The 16,387-nt window shown below is 41.4% G+C and overlaps 1 protein-coding gene across 1 annotated transcript in view; it reads right to left on the bottom strand.

The window, feature by feature from the left end:
• The window catches only part of WLS (Wnt ligand secretion mediator), a 31,547-nt gene that overhangs the window by 12,291 nt on the left and 2,869 nt on the right, over window positions 1-16,387 (bottom strand). The window contains exons 2-7 of the mRNA XM_075181884.1: window positions 7,552-7,824; window positions 5,720-5,844; window positions 3,740-3,901; window positions 1,525-1,661; window positions 307-475; window positions 76-173 (exon numbers count right to left, since the gene is read on the bottom strand). Coding sequence (XP_075037985.1) covers window positions 76-173; window positions 307-475; window positions 1,525-1,661; window positions 3,740-3,901; window positions 5,720-5,844; window positions 7,552-7,824 — 964 coding nt within the window. The remainder of the gene's footprint in view (window positions 1-75; window positions 174-306; window positions 476-1,524; window positions 1,662-3,739; window positions 3,902-5,719; window positions 5,845-7,551; window positions 7,825-16,387) is intronic.

Below are 16,387 nucleotides of genomic sequence, written 5' to 3' on the forward strand. Positions count from 1 at the left end.
CAGCTAGCGTCCATGTTTTTTTTTTTTTAAACTTATGACAAATGAAAGACAAAAATGTTTGCAATAATAAATTACCTCTCACACATATCAAATATAAAGAGACAGCAGGAACCAAAGGCGATGGGGCCAACTTGCTTCCAATAGGCGGAGATGTGATTCCTTTCAGACTGGTCCTATAGACAAACCACAGTTCCGTTATTATACAAATTCGAGATATAAATTCTAAACAAACACCAACCAACGTACGACATGAAGCCAGAGGGCGATACCGTCGGTGAAAGAGATACCGTTCAGCGCATAACCTACCATCATGTGTTCGCCACAAAAGATTATCCAGAACGACAGTAACATTACATAGAATATGCCTTGGCGGATATCACTGAAGAGCAGCATCCAAGTCCAGTTAAATCCAATCGAGAACCATTCAACGGGGATGTTGATAAAGGTCATGGAGATGCCCAAAGCAAAGATAACTCTATGGGGAAAAATACGATTTAGAAGCCCATAGTTGACAAAATGTAAAAATCATTTTCAGAGACACTTTAGCGATGGAGCAGATGCAGCTTAGCAGGTCATGTATGACAATGTCCAAGTAGACATTAGAGCACTACAATCCCCATATTTTTGATTATATCATCATTTATTTGCATTTTTAAATGCCCCTGGTAAATAAATATTATGTTATAAAACCCAAGGATGGAGTGAGAATCGCACCCAGTATACAAAATCAACAAGAAATATACTGTGCTAATGGTCAATATTGAAAACCGGGGCCATTTTAGTTGATACTGACTAACAGACAGGGAGTATGACAAGCTTGTGCAGTTAATGTACTTAACACTATTATAGTACATTCATATATGCAGATTTTAGTAAGCTTATATCGTCAGCAATATCAGACAACAGGTTGCTCATATATTTGTGTCTCTCCGGCTCACTTTATATATCTATATGTAAGCAAGTTTACACAAAAAGGATGCTGCTCCAGGTATAAGCATACTTGCCAACTCCCGGAAAGTTGCTTCCGGGAGTTGGGGGCATGACTGGAGGGTGGGAGGGGGCGGGGCAAGGTCAAATCGCGTCATTTTGGCCCCCCCCCGCGAAACCACACGTCACGGGGGCGCCCTCCCGCCCTCCAAAATGGCGTGATTCACAGAGAATCGCGTCAAATGAAATGACGCGATTCTCTGTGAAATCTTGGATCCGGGAGAAATGCCAGCTCCCCCGGGAGACTGACCCGAATTTTAGGAGTCTCCCGGACTTCCCGGGAGAGTTGGCAAGTATGGTTATAAGATCTTTACAGTTCAGCGATGACTGGAAGAACCCACTGACAGCCGAACTTCCTGTCTGGGCATGCTCAGCAGACGGCTGGAGGCTGCCCCACTTCCTGTCTCCACTAGATCACAGGGGACACCACTACCAAGATGGGGGACAAAGTGTAGCGCTTCATAATAATTTCCAGGGACAAAAAAAAAAAGTTGAAACACAAAAATCAAAATCAAATCAAAATGAATGACAACTTACTTCTCCAGCAAGACCGGTGAACGTGTCATCATGGTGATCCGCCTCCAGTACCAGATCATGATAATCAGTATGCTTGGAGTCAGGAAGGTTTTCATAGCAAACCACACTTTTGTGAACCCTCCATTCTGGAAGATGGTCTATAAGGTGGGGGGGGAAGAACAAAGGTCACAGTTAAAAACCGTCCTCTGCAGTGCACCCTTTATCAATGGGGGCAGCCTATTAATTCACCAGGAAGCGGCAACAGAGAGGACTGATGAACCAATAGGAATGCCAGGTACGAGAGAGCAGAGTGCAGCAATGACCAGTGACCAGCAGAGGGAGCCATCAATGGGGCGAGTGCAACTCTAAGTTTAATGTTGCAAAGTTAACAGAGCTGGTAAACTCTCTAGCTGATGTTTTATGCAAAGAGAACACTGAAGTAAAGTCTGTTGCTGATGTTGGGTTCACAAAGAGCACATCAGCACTGAATGTTGATAAGCCTGTTTATTATAGCGTAGAAGGTGGTTCCTTTAGATGGGCAGCACAGTGGACTAGTGGTTAGCACTTCTGCCTTACATCACTGGGGTCATGAGTTCGATTCCCGACCATGGCCTTATCTGTAAGGAGTTTGTATGTTCTCCACGTGTTTGTGTGGGTTTCCTCTGGGTGCTCCAGTTTCCTCCCACACACCAAAAACATACTGGTAGGTTAATTGGCTGCTATCAAAATTGACCCGAGTGAGTGAGTGTGTGTGTCTAGGTTTTTACACCTCATCATTCAATGCTTTAAGAAAGTTGTTTTGCTCAGGCAGAGGTTTTACATTTCATTTTAATACTCTGAGTTTTAAGGTGTTGAATGGGTGGAGAATTAAATCTTCTGCTCAGTATTCTGGGCGCGTAGTCAGGTTAAAACATAAATCGGATCTAAAATCTGCTTTTTGTCGGTTAACCCCAGTGGCTGGAAGGCTTTAGGATTCCAATGTAGGTATGCAACAACTGGAGGTATTTAGTATTAAGTCAATAGCATTGTACAAACATTCCCCGGAGAGAAAGGTCAGCACCCAGTCATTGCCTCCGCCGCAGAAGAGAATACAGTCTGCATAGTTGGCAAGGTTAGAAGTTATGACTCAGACCACTTTTGTTAGGAGATTACAGGCTCATTGAAAATGTACGTTCATGGTAAGAAGTCGGTGATTTTAAACCACGACTCAGAAAAACCTCTATCAGGACAAGAGAAAACAAACAAGTACCATTGTCTACAGTTGGTCGGATAGGAGCAGTGACAGCCTAAGGGTACGTACACACAGGCAGTTGTAGTGTGTGTGTGTGTGTGGTCCTGCGCTACATACACAGATAATAGCGTGAATGGACCACCGAATAGCGATCAATAGTCAGTTAGGAGGACCACACAATCTGTACTCACAGATTTCAAAACACCAGACGGACTTTGCATGAAATACAAGACTGTCAAAAAATAAATTGCGCTATATTCAAACACAGTGAGTGCTCGTCACTATCCTGAGTTCCGTTTATGACGCTGTCACCTTAACGCAGCGCACCAAACGCAGTAACATCCGCTCACCAGTACAAAGCACACCCTAAAATTTAGCCATTTAAGTTATTCCAAATAAAAACTAATTCTCAATCTACATATGGTGCTAAATGGTGTGCTCATAACACATATGGGCATAAATATTATTATTCTCATATCTCTATATAATTAAACAACAACTAAGCCTAAAACTTAAGCTGCAAACAGCACAAATATATAGAGTATGTAAAATTTCTATCAACTTATATTAAATAACAGCTATTAAAAATCTGGATTAAACTCTATTTTCCAGATACATGCCAGACTTTATGTAAAAGACTTTAGTAAACCTAAGGTATGTAAACGTCAAAATTCCGATGGACAAACAATTCTACCATAGAAATTGGCTTTTTTTTTGTTTTTTTAACTGAAGGGGCCACACTCTCGGAATAAACTCTACATTATTTAACGAGTAAATAAACCTCTCCTTGGTTAGAGTGCCCCCATTGGTCGAGTTATCTTGACACATTACTTTCCGTAACTTTTTTGGCTGGCTGTACCAATGAATAACGTGACTAAAGAACATCACTTGGTCCCGAGTGCAGAAATACGGCTTCCAAACAGGACATTTTTCATTATAACGAGCCTTTAAAAGCTCACAGCAGGATTCATTTCCAGACAGAGGAATATTTTTAGAATCTCTCACCACCAGACGCAGATCATTTATCTCTCCGATCCCCACATTTATTTTCTTCCTCTCGTTAACGGGGAGTCGGATGTTCAGCAGGTAATATTTATGTACCACGCTCCCCAGCTCCATCAGGGGGAGGACGTCACACTCGTAATATCGCCCTTGGTTCTCCGCAGTCTGGAATATAAAAATAAAATGTTAAGCTTGAGCAAGGGGGCTCCTTAGATCTACAGAGTGTTCTTCTGTAAACCTAAAATCTATAAAAGGTACCCCTAACCCACTAACAGTTGGACAACTGGATCAATTTCCTAGTGTCTCAAACATTCATGACCGTGCCGTTAAAAAAAGTTGCTAGATCGCCAGCTCCAGCCCTAACCCTGCTGTCTCTAGAACGGTCTCAATTTTCAAAACTAAAAAAATTCCCGAAGGAAAAATTCTGGATTGACCCGGCAACAGTTCTTCCCAGTAAACCAGCGTCGGACAACCTTCATTGGTCTGAGGGCCGCATTTGGAGATCATTGTAATCTGAAGGGGCCATATTAAAACCTTATTTTGCTTGAACGTATAAAATACGTACAATATACTAAAGGAAAAGAGGAACCTCTCAACACTGATAGGGACAGAAGAGTGTGCACTACTGAGAAGCGGCTGTCTGCCATCAGAGGGGCGTGGCCGTCCCATTTATTGGGTGTGGTCACATCACATGGGGAGTGAGAGTTATGCCCCAACCCTGTCACATTTCTCTTTTTTTCCCTGTAGCAACATATTCCCCTGAATATTTATTAGATTCCAAAGTGAGCAGTGACTTAGTAGTAGATTTATCAAAACTTCTTTCTAAACAAGAAAGGTGGAGGTGTTGCCCATAGCAACCAATCAGAATCTAGCTCTCATTTTCTAGAATGTCCTAGATAAGTGATAGCTAGCATCTGATTGGTTGCCATGGGCAACACCTTTCCTTTTTAAAAGGTTGATAAATCTACACCTTAGTCTCACTCACAACACTTAGATCCTTAGTAGTACAGGGACAGTTTGGCAACGAACCAGAGAAGCTCATCTATTCTTATTTGCTGCCAGACTGACCCCACTGACGAATGGGAAGAACTCGCTACGGCCAAGAGTCCCCACCCAACCCAGTCATAGCGAGATCCGGTAACGTGCTGGACAGACAGTATTTCTGTCCGGGCATCCTGGTTCTTCCTGCATCTGTCCTGCTTCCCGCTGGCCACAGCTTGGGCATCAGTGCATTAAATGGTCATAATGTGTTATTAAGCGTTCAGAATGGAGTTCTTTCTAATACAAGCACTCAGTGAGTGGGTGGAGCTAGAGAGTCTATATGAATCTGTAGGGTGGAAGTTAGTGAGGAACAGCAGGAGCCAGAGAGCAGTTCTAAGTGTGCTCTTTCATATACTGTAACAATTTCAATTTCCATCTGTGTGTAATTTTAAGAGTACAATTTTAATCCCATATACACTTTTTATTTAAAAAAAAAAAAAAAAAAATATGTGAGAAATGACAAATGTCCTTTGAGGGAGATCCAAGTCTCAAAGTTTAGGTGTCAAAATAGTCTTTAAAGTATAAGGTACAGATGTAAAAAAAATTATTACCTCAAGTAAAAACTAATTTTTTTTCCCCTCTATATAATGTAGAAAACGTTTCCATATTGGAACACCGGGACTTCAAAAGAAAACCATTTAACAGTGTTTATTTAGATTTGCATTTATAAAGATACATTTCAAAACAAATCAAACAAAACAAAAAAAAAGTCCCTTAAACAGAAAAAAAACAAAAAAAGGGCATGAGTTAAACATATTTTCCATAGCAAACCTACAAAATTTCAAAGACCCTTTAAGTATAAACACAAAACAATTAAAAAAAACAAACAAAAAAAAACCCCACAAGACTCAATGGATCCTTACAAAGGCAAACTGTCAAATTTTGTTTTGTATATTTCAAGATGGTGCAAGTAGTTAAACCCCACAGAGCAGAAAAACTCACCTTGGGGGATTGGAACGCACACTGCAGTTTTCTCTGCTCTACGGAACGAGCCATTTCCGTCCACGGTTCATTCAGCTCGTCGCGGTACGCCATCGCGACATCAACAGTCACCATCGCATTTTCCTCTGTAATGCAAAAAAATTGCATTAAAAATGTAAAATATGTATACGCAGTATTATTGTAGAGTAGTTTCACTGACTGGGAGGAATTAAGGGCAGAATGGTGGCACAGTGGCTAGCATTGCCATCTCAAAACCGCTGGGGTCATGGTTTCTATTCATACCAAGGCCCTATCTGTGTGGTATTGGTAGGGCTAGGCAACCTATGTCTCTTCAGCAGTTGAGGAATTGTAGTTTAACAACATCTAGAGCATCAGATTACCTGCCTTAAACACCTGCATCCTTGTCTATAAAATAAAATAGGACCCCGTCATTTTGAAGATGTTGCTACATTTCTACCACTAGGGGAGATAACAGGGAATGGGGCGATTGTGCAAAAATTTTGGTTTGGCTGAAAAAAAAAAATAAGAAGATTTAAATTTGAACTTTTTATTAGTTGTAGTAAATATCCCTCCAGTAAATGTTATGTTTCTTCTAATCCAACAGAGTCTGAAGTTGCAGGTCACAAATTCCTGCGTGCAGCCGCTGTGTTTGTGTTGGAGTTTATCCAGTGCAGCCCGACAGTCCTCTCTTAATGCGGCTCTGGTCACCCAGGCTTATTACAGGAGTTCTATATAAAGATGTGACCTCTTTAATTGTGGCTATCAAACCATTCCAGACATAAAAGGCGCGAGGCCCACGCGACTAAACAAAGGATTATTCTCATACGATGACTAAGAACGATACCTCTGAGATGACTCCTTAGTGTTCCAGGGCTCGTGTAGGAAAACTTTACAACACAAAGAAAAATGTAGAACCAGCACAAGTATTAACACCAGCAGAAGAGCTACTGCCACTGTAAGCGCTATAGGGGCCGGAAGACAGGAGGGCTCGGCACTGCTAGGTCACCCAGCACATAGGCAAACCGAGGGGGGGGTTTCCTAGTGCCCGGAGATCCCTCTCCAAGCCTGGGGCACTATATAATTGAGGTGGCTGGACCCTGCACCCGCTTCACACAGCTCTGCTTGAAAAGGGAGAGCTGCATGCACCTAACAGTAGTGCAGGCAGCATTGCCCATGTATATTATGGGGATAGGAAGAGCTGGAGAGCAGCCAATCACTGTCTAATATTATAGCCACGCCCCCATGCATACTGGTCACGCCTACTGGTGGCGTGGTGTGGAAACCCCCCCTCTACAAATCCTGCATTTGCCCCTGCTGCAGAGGCCTCTTCTGGGTACATACAGGTCCAGGGAAGTAGCAGAGTACCAGGTGGAGCAGAGTTTGCGCCTCAGGTGGCTGAAGTGGCATCACTAAGCCATCTCTCCCAAATTTTACTATGGTGCACGGTCGTACCACATTCTGCCCCCATTTGATACCATACACAGGGAGTGGGATCAAATCCTCCATTTAGTCTTTACGATCTAATCTCCCAGTGCCGTACAGAGCTTACACACAGCTTACAATTACATGTTGCAACTCTTCCTAAATATATTGCTTTATCTCCATATTTGTCACCAACATGTTTACATCATCCAGGCAAAACATAACTAAAGGTCAATCCAAGGGCAACACTATCCAGAAGATATAAAAGGCTTTGATGAAAGACACAGAAGGAAGCCAAAACAGCAACACGTTTAGTAAAAGCTGCAGAAGGAAAACATGAAACAGAAAAACTTTCAGACCACGAACATTTAGTGAATTCCCCCCTATATAGCAAAGGCACATTCTCTCACCAATGTAATTATTCAGCTTAAAGGCGATATCCAACTGCAAAATGATGAGCATAAACTGGAACCAGGGACTCATCTCCTGCCCTGGGAAGGGAATGTGCACAGAGAATACAATGTCGTTGGCTTCGATGAGTCTGCTGGCCGCCTCCTCAAAGCCTCGGATACTGTCACAGCGATCTTTCCCCCACGGGAGCAGCCACTTGGAGGAGTGATGGCTTTTCCGTATATCCACACATTTCACCGCTAGAAAGTGGACAGATGTTGTTGGCTTTGGTGCTGGAAAAAGACGAGAAAGGTATACAAAATTAGAATCTGTCAGGGGAAAAAAAAAAGGTAAAACTGCAAAGCAAAGCACTATGTCCCAAGTACCGTTATGTTCTGTAATGCAACGATCATTATTTTCCCTAGCTTTCTACTGCATATTACCGAGGCACGATTATTCTACATGTTGACACCAGAGTGAAGTTTAAAACTAAACAGCGCCCTTTCTAAGGTTGTTAATATAGCCTGACCAACTGAACACAATCCACAAACTTACAATGCCCTAACTTAAAGCTTCTTTCCTCTCAGGCTTACGCAGGAGTGAATTTGATCCTGGTCAAACCATGTTACAATGCAAGGACTGAAAAGTAGTTTATTATTTTGCACACAAGTTAAATACTGGCTGCTTCTTCATGTAGCACACAAATACCCGATAGCTTTATTTTTACACTGAAATTTAAAGTTGATCTAGGACATGCCCTACCCCAACTATAAATCTGTCCACACATTTTAAATTTACCACCCCCTCCAATGCAACATGGTTTTGCCCAGGTGCAAAGTTACTCTTTTTTTTATTTGCTCTCCTCAATGACTCAGGCTCATCCTGTGAAGGAATAGAAGAGGGTCTCCAGAACTTTTGGGGCTCCGAACATTGGAACCACATTGTTTGACTAGTTGAGGGAAGACTGTTCTGCATTAATGTTTCCCTGATTGAAATCCACCCACGACAACTTCCAATGATCAGTTATTTGGTTGCCCTTTAAAAAAAAGTCTGAGCCAGGTGAACAGAAACATTGTATCCAGAGGTAAAACATTCTTAAGAATGTTCATTTATAGGTTATCATTCATAGTGCTCCGGTTTCCTCCCACACTCCAAAAACATACTGGTAGGTTAATTGGCTGCTAACAAATTGACCCTAATCTGTGTGTGTGTGTTAGAAAATTTAGACTGTAAGCTCCAATGGGGCAGGGACTGATGTGAGTGAATTCTCTGTACAGCGCTGCGGAATCAGTGGCGCTATATAAATAAATGATGATGATGATGATGATGGTGGTGTAACAAGATTTTCACGACAATAAAGTTTTATTTAAAACAATAAATCAAAGTCCACAGGGATTATGGTTTTCTTACATTGTACCCCTCCACCTTCTGGTTTAGTAAACTGTGTGCATTTATATATACTGCAGTCAAGTGTTTTAGGATGAAATGACCCATGTTTGGAATCCATTCATTAGGTATTTCCGAAGCACCTCAATTCTTGCCGTATGTACCCGCCCATCTAGACCTAAAGCTGGGTACACACTACAGAAATTTCAACCAACTATTATGCCGAGCGATTTTACATGCGATCGCTCGATCCATGGACTGCATACACACTAGCCTTGTTTAGGACAATAAAGAGAAGAGCGGACGTCCCGTATGCGACTTTTTACAGCCATGTTGTCGTGAGCAATGACTATAATTTCGTACTCACTGTTGTGGATCGGTCGGAAGTTTATACACACTACACAGCGGAAACGAGATTGGAACGAAAATATTAAACGGTACGACCAACCAAATGAGGCAACAATCGTCCATTTGGGCAGACTTTCGACCATCGTGTCACTGCACACACTGACCCGACTTTTGAACGAGCGGTCGTATGTCGGCTGATTTAGCCGATTATTGGATGAAAACTGTGTAGTGTGTACCCAGCTTAACGCACCTTTAAAAAAAAAATAAAAAAATTTATGATGGTGTTCTTGTCTGTGCGTATGATACTTAGCTGCTAAATGACCCGAGATAAAACAAACTACTTTTCACAGTTCCCATTGTGGTGACAAAATGGATAAAAGGTGTTTATGGTCTGATGGATGATCAGGTCTCCTGGGAACAGAGTGAGTGGAGTGGAAGTGCCCCGTACTGACATTAACAACATGGGTTTGTCTTTAGATGCATTGAAGGCACCAAGAAGATCTCGTTAGGTTTTTCCACAGTCTCTGCACAGACTTAATCACTGAAGAGGAGGCTGGTGTCACACGGAGGCTTCAGAACTCTGCATTTATCCAGCCAGAAAAAAATGTGACACAAGAACTAACATTTATAAACCCAGAACAGCTGACGGAAATCCATTTTTTTTCCCTTAAATTACACTATTCTTGCACACAAAAATCCCAAAGCGTTTCTACCAAACATCCAAGGGGCATATACTCCGAACATCACGGCTGCGCACGTTTTCAGGTACCTCAACATCGCGGATTTGTCCTCACTCCCCTATGGAGGGCGAAGAAAAATCTATGGTGTCACCTTGCCGCGGGGTGCCTTCTCGACCGTTCGGGAGGCACTCCGCAGTTAATTGAATATACCCTTAGAATAAAAAAAAATAATTGTATTTTATACTATTCATGGTGGGGAAAAAAGGTAAAGTAGATCCTTTATTTAAGCCAAATTTGATTGTGTTTGCACAAGATGTGGAGACGATCGTTTCAAGAATTAAAATAATCATTTTATATAGCGCCACTTATTTTGCAGCGCTGTACAGACAATATTTTTAGCATTCCCATCAGTCTCTGCCCCATTGGAGCTTCATCATCATCATCACCAGCTTTTTATATAGCGCCACAAATTCTGCAGCGCTGTACAGAGAACTCGCATCAGTCCCTGCCCCATTGGAGCTTACAGTCTAAATTCCTTAATATAGACACACTCACACAGACAGGGAGAAACTATGGTCAATTTTGATAGCAGCCAATTAACCTACCAGTATGTTTTTGGGAGTGTGGGAGGAAACCGGAGCACCCGGAGGAAACCCACGCAAACACGGGGAGAACATACAAACCCCACACAGATAAGGCCATGGTCGGGAATCGAACTCGTGACCCAGTGCTGTGAGGCAGAAGTGCTAACCACTGAGCCACTAGTCGAAATTCCCTAACGTACAAAACTCTGCATTGCAACATCTTTCATATTTATGAAAAATATGCTACAATAATATTTCTTTAATCTAGGTACCCCACCGTGTGGCGTTTCCTCTGGTTTTTAATGTGCTATATTTTTTCATATTACAATAAATATATTTCTGTTCAATTCATTAGCTGCACATTTGCCTTGTCTCTTTGACAGTTTCTACATAATATACGTGGCAATGTGGTTAGCATTGTTGCCTCAGAGTGCAGGGATCAGAAGTTCGATTCTGACCAAGGCACCATCTGTGTGCAATTTAGATGTTCTTCCCGTGTTCACGTGATGCTCAATTTTACTCTCAGACTCCCAAAAAAAACATTCTGGTAGGTTACTTACCTACTGTAAAAATGGACGTGTGTGTGTGTGTGTGTGTATTTAGATTGTAAGCTTCATGGGTTAGGAACTGATGTGAGTGATTATATATTTCCTCTACAGTGATGTGTAATAGGATTGGTGAGATAGAATTGATTAGGGTAGTAATATTAAAAGACATTTTCCTTTAACGTTCAGGACAAACATAGTATTCAGGACGGTTTAGATCACAAAGCAGCCACGATGCATTTAATTGGCAACTGACCGTGGACCTGAACCAGAAACAAAGTATTTTCAAAGTCCCAAACGCTTGCCGTCTACACCCATTAATTCCTGGATGTCAGAGTACAGATGTGGGGTCAGCTTCTCCCATCCAAGGAGTGCAAACTGCCTTTATGCTCAATTACCCCCTCCTGCGTGTAAGCTGCTCTGTCCAGAACACACAGTACAATGCTTCATTACACAAACTAGCACTATCACACAAATACACTCAGATCAATGAAAAAATAATCCCACATTCAGGGCAAAGTGTTAGAGATTTGTATCTAGAGGAGAATTTACGGAACCAGGATAATGTGTCAATAATAATAATCAGCAATTCTAACATTTAATATCCCAATTACAATTTAAAAATTCCTTGTTTCTATGCAATGTAACAGTAGATACAATACCTACACATACAAACCGACAAGAAAAAACAGTCAGTATTTAACTTATGTGCAAAACACCCCTTGCATTGTAACATGGTTTTGTCCAGTAGACTGAAATAAGAAGTTTCTCAAGTTAAGATCCTTAATGAATCAGGCCCCTTGACTTAAAAGTTTTACAGTAAAACTTAATTACCTAGCGGCAACTTTCATAGGTTCAGAGTCTTCCTACCAGCTAGCGTGTCTTTTCAAGTGGTTACTGGATGACAGTGATAACTGTAGAAGACTCCGGGCCTAGCGCACAGAGGGCGCAGCGAGATTCAACACCTGCTATAACCATGGAAGCCTTACAGGCGGACAAGTTCACTTTTACTGTAGAATTATACACACTCTGGTTGGGTAGACGTTTGTGAACTTCAACTCGAAAAAGAGACAGTGCGACATACAGGAAATCATTTTAAAGATTTTTCCAGATCACACGTTAGTGGTACCCATTGGGGTCCATCCATCAACGCCATTGTTAATTTACAGAGTGATGTAAAACTCCGCAGCACCGGACAGTGGGTAGAAGAAGTCATACGATGAATCAGAACAAGAGGAAGGTTGACAGAGAAAGTGCAGTGGCTCAGTGGTTAGCACTTCTGCCTCACAGCACTGAGGTCATGAGTTTGATTCCCGACCATGGCCTTATCTGTGTGGAGTTTGTATGTTCTCCCCGTTTTTGCGTGGGTTTCCTCCGGGTGCTCCGGTTTCCCCCCACGCTCCAAAAACATACTAGTAGGTTAATTTGCTGCTATTACCATTTCCCTTAGTCTCTTGCTGCGAGTGCGTGTATATTAGGGAATTTAGACTGTAAGCTCTATTGGGGCAGGGACTGATGTGAAGGAGTTCTCTGTACAGCGCTGCGGAATTAGTGGCGCTATAGCAATAAATAAATGATGACGACGACATGAGACAGAAGGCAGAGAGGGGTCCTGCTCGTGAAAGCTGGTGTACTGGCAAGCCGAATGACAAGGTTATCCGTCATTGGTTGGCTCATAAAGATCAGGTTCACAGACCGGTCCAAAGTTTCATGCAGCATGTTTGTAGGTCGGAGGAGACAGCACTTGCACCACTTATTGGATGCTACACAATTACAATCGTACAAGGTGAAGTGCATTTTCACATCATTTTATATAATAAAACTGTCCACAGTGTCCAATCACAATAGGACTCCTCTGCACGACCCAGGTCTATAGCAAATGCATCTGTTACAATGTATCAGTCAGTAATGACTACACCTGTGCTCCAGCAAGGAGATCTGGAAAACATGCACTGTTAGGGCTCCCCGAAGACTGGATTAGGGAAACCCTGCATTAAATACTTGTACAGACTTAAGTGACCCCAAATTAGTACCTTTTCCACATAAGAGTATTGAATATACACCTTAACATATAAATACCGCATACATTTCTATACAGTGTGTAACTATATTATACACAGAGCATCTAGTACGCTGCACAGAGGACCAGAGAGCGAAGGAGACCCAAAAAAATGTTAACTTTTACATTTTATTGGGAGGTACAAGATAGTGATAACTGTTCCATTTACACACACTGGGCCTGAGTCATTAAGGCAAAAAAGGAGTAAATGTTCTCTGGGACAAACCATGTTACAATTTAAGGGGTGCAAATTAGTTTAATACTGGCTGCTTTTTCATCTAGCATACAAATACTTGATAGCTTTATTATTACATTGAAATTTAAAGTTGATCTAGGACATGTCGTACCCAAACTATAAATCTGTCCCAACATTTTAAATTTACCTCCCCCTTCAATGCAACATGGTTTTGCCCAGGTGCAAAGTTACTGCTTTTTTATATTTTGCTCTCTTTAATGACTCAGGTCCACAGACTGTAAATTTAGCACTATGTATACAATACTTGTATCTTACATTACTCAAGAAGGGCACAAGGCTACTGTTATTTTAGGCACATAAAAGGTAGCTTAAACAATTTACTTAGCTTCGATGAATTTACTGTCGACTCTCTTCCCGTCTGTGGGGACTACTTTTCCCCACTGGGACTTCATGTCAGCCACGTAAAAACACCAAAAATTGAATTTTGGAAGGAGTCATCCCTTAACAGTGCCATTTCTGATTTTGCCTTTATAACAGGTACAAGAATTACGTTCTAATAAAATATTACTCATTCTGCAACATTACTGAGAATAAGAAAAAAATAACCTGTCTTCCTAGTTTAAATGACATATACAAAGACCAAGTAAAGCCCTATTAAACATTATGATAGATCAAAGGCTAAAGCAGCAGACAGAAGTGTGCATATTTAACTAAAAAAAACAGCCCTCGTGTTCTCTTTCACTTCTGGAGCAGATTGCCATGTTAGGAGAAGGTGTTTTTTTTTTTGTTTTTTTTTAAACAGAGCAGGCATTGAGTGACTAACAGCCTGGGAAACTTACTTAAGAGAAATGCACTCTGTGGATTGGTGGATTCCTACACAGGGGCGGGGCCAGTGACATCACACCAGCTCACAAGATTACATGGTCAGTTTTGTGACCTGTAAAGGAACTTTAGAACACTAAAATGTTTTTAAAAAGAATTGATTTGTTGCTATGGGCAACAACAAAAGTTTTCACATGGAATCATTTTCATAAATACCCCCAAATGTTTTTGTTTTTTTTACCTCCATGCTTTATAATTTATAAATTTTGGGGGTTAGTGATGCACCACCACCCACTAAAACATGCATCTCTAAAGCACAAATACAAGCTCACAGCAGATCATGTGACGGCAGTGGGGGAGATGAAATGGGAGGCTTTTACAGCACAGAGTTCAGAGGGCAATTACAAAGCCTCTCTGCATATGACTGTGGTTGCCATGGCAGTTCATGACACTGGCCCTGATTCATTAAGGAAAGTTAAGCAAAAAAAATTGAGTACTTTTTCTTACTCAAGTTTTCTGGACAAAATGTTCACGTTGCAATGCAAGAAAAACACTGGCTGCATTTTCATGTAGCACACAAATAGTTTATAGCTTATTTGTACACAGAAATTTAAAGTTGATCTAGGACATGCCCTACCCCAACTATAAACCTGCCATCACATTTTAAATTTACCTCCCCCTCCAATGCAACATAGTTTTGCCTTACCTGCTTACTTTTGTTTAACTTTCCTTAATGAATCAGGCCCACTGTGCATAATTATAAATCATTAATAGCAGCCTGAAGAAGCAAATCAAGGAAATTGTAAATACCAACATTCTTCTTACAGTCTGCCCCAGTGATATATTAAAATAAATGTCATTTTGCTGCTTTAGGTCTTAAAACTCTAACACATTATTTTTCAGAATTCTCATTAGATCTTATTTTTTGGTTGGGTTCTGCAGTATTTGTGTGGATCATACATCAGGGCTGGGAGCACTGCTGTAGCAGATGTGCGAGATGCAGGTTTTAACTTGTTCAATTGCTCACTAAGCCCAGGAAACTGATCATCTCTCTCTCTACAACAGAATCTGGAATTACTTCAAAAAGAAGACAGCCAGTTGTTACATAGATCTAATGCAATGAAAAAATGCAGTGCCCACTTTTACCAGGCTTCATTGAAGAAAACGTGTTGGATGAGTTTCAACTTGCATTAGGAGGAGAGAAACAGAAAGGGGGGGGGGGGGGTGAGAAGACTGTGTAGGAATTCTGTATGCAGGGATAATTCAGGGAGTCAACTGAAACAGTTTCTACAGCTAGTGTCATAATCACGCATGAATATAAAATAGTACCATCTGTGTGGAGTTTGTATGTTCTCCCCGTGTTTGCGTGGGTTTCCTTTGGGTGCTCCAGTCTCCTCCCACACACCAAAAACGTACTGGTAGGTTAATTGGCAGCTATTAAATTGACCCTAGTCTCTCTCGGTCTGTGTGTGTGTGTGTGTTAGGGAATTTAGACTGTAAGCTCCAATGGGGCAGGGACTGATGTGAGCGAGTTCTCTGTACAGCGCTGCGGAATTAGTGGCGCTATATAAATAAATGATGATGAAGGCCGAGCTGTCTGCTAACCTGACTGCCTAAATCCACTTACTGCCAGTGACCTAACCTTTCCTCTTACAGTCACTGCGAGGAGCACCGATAAACAATTTAATAAGTATTCCAGATGAATATGGATACCCGCAACTTGTTATTAAGCTTGTTCCACAATTAAAAGCCAACCCATAGCACTCTTGTGTGATAATCACTGCGGTTTAGTGTGAAGGTTACAAAAGGAAGCACCAAGACAGAAATGGAACTCAACCTATTTTATACTTTTCAACAATTGAGGATAGCGAAGATTTATAGCAAAAAATGTTGGCTGCATTTCGAGACTCTAACCCCTCTTTCTACGCATGTGGTCTACTATAAAGTGTTTTATACATAGTGTTTCGGTTGATTTCTTCCATTTCTCTTCCTTTACCTGCTTTGAAAGACTTAAACTAAGGAAAATTAATTAAGCGCTCAGGATTTTTCTGGGAATCCAATACGACATCGCTGAAGAACAGCTTTTTATACAGCCCCTGGTATAGTGTGGTAGCCCAAACATACGAACAGCATTTTTCCACCCAATTCTTGTGTCTACCGTCTCCATAATCTAAAGGGTCATTATGAATGGACTTTGACTCTGCAAACCAGTGACTGGAATCAGAACGACTAATTC

The sequence above is a fragment of the Mixophyes fleayi genome, chromosome 8, assembly GCF_038048845.1.
Source record: "Mixophyes fleayi isolate aMixFle1 chromosome 8, aMixFle1.hap1, whole genome shotgun sequence".
In the NCBI taxonomy this organism is placed as follows: Eukaryota; Metazoa; Chordata; class Amphibia; order Anura; family Limnodynastidae; genus Mixophyes; species Mixophyes fleayi.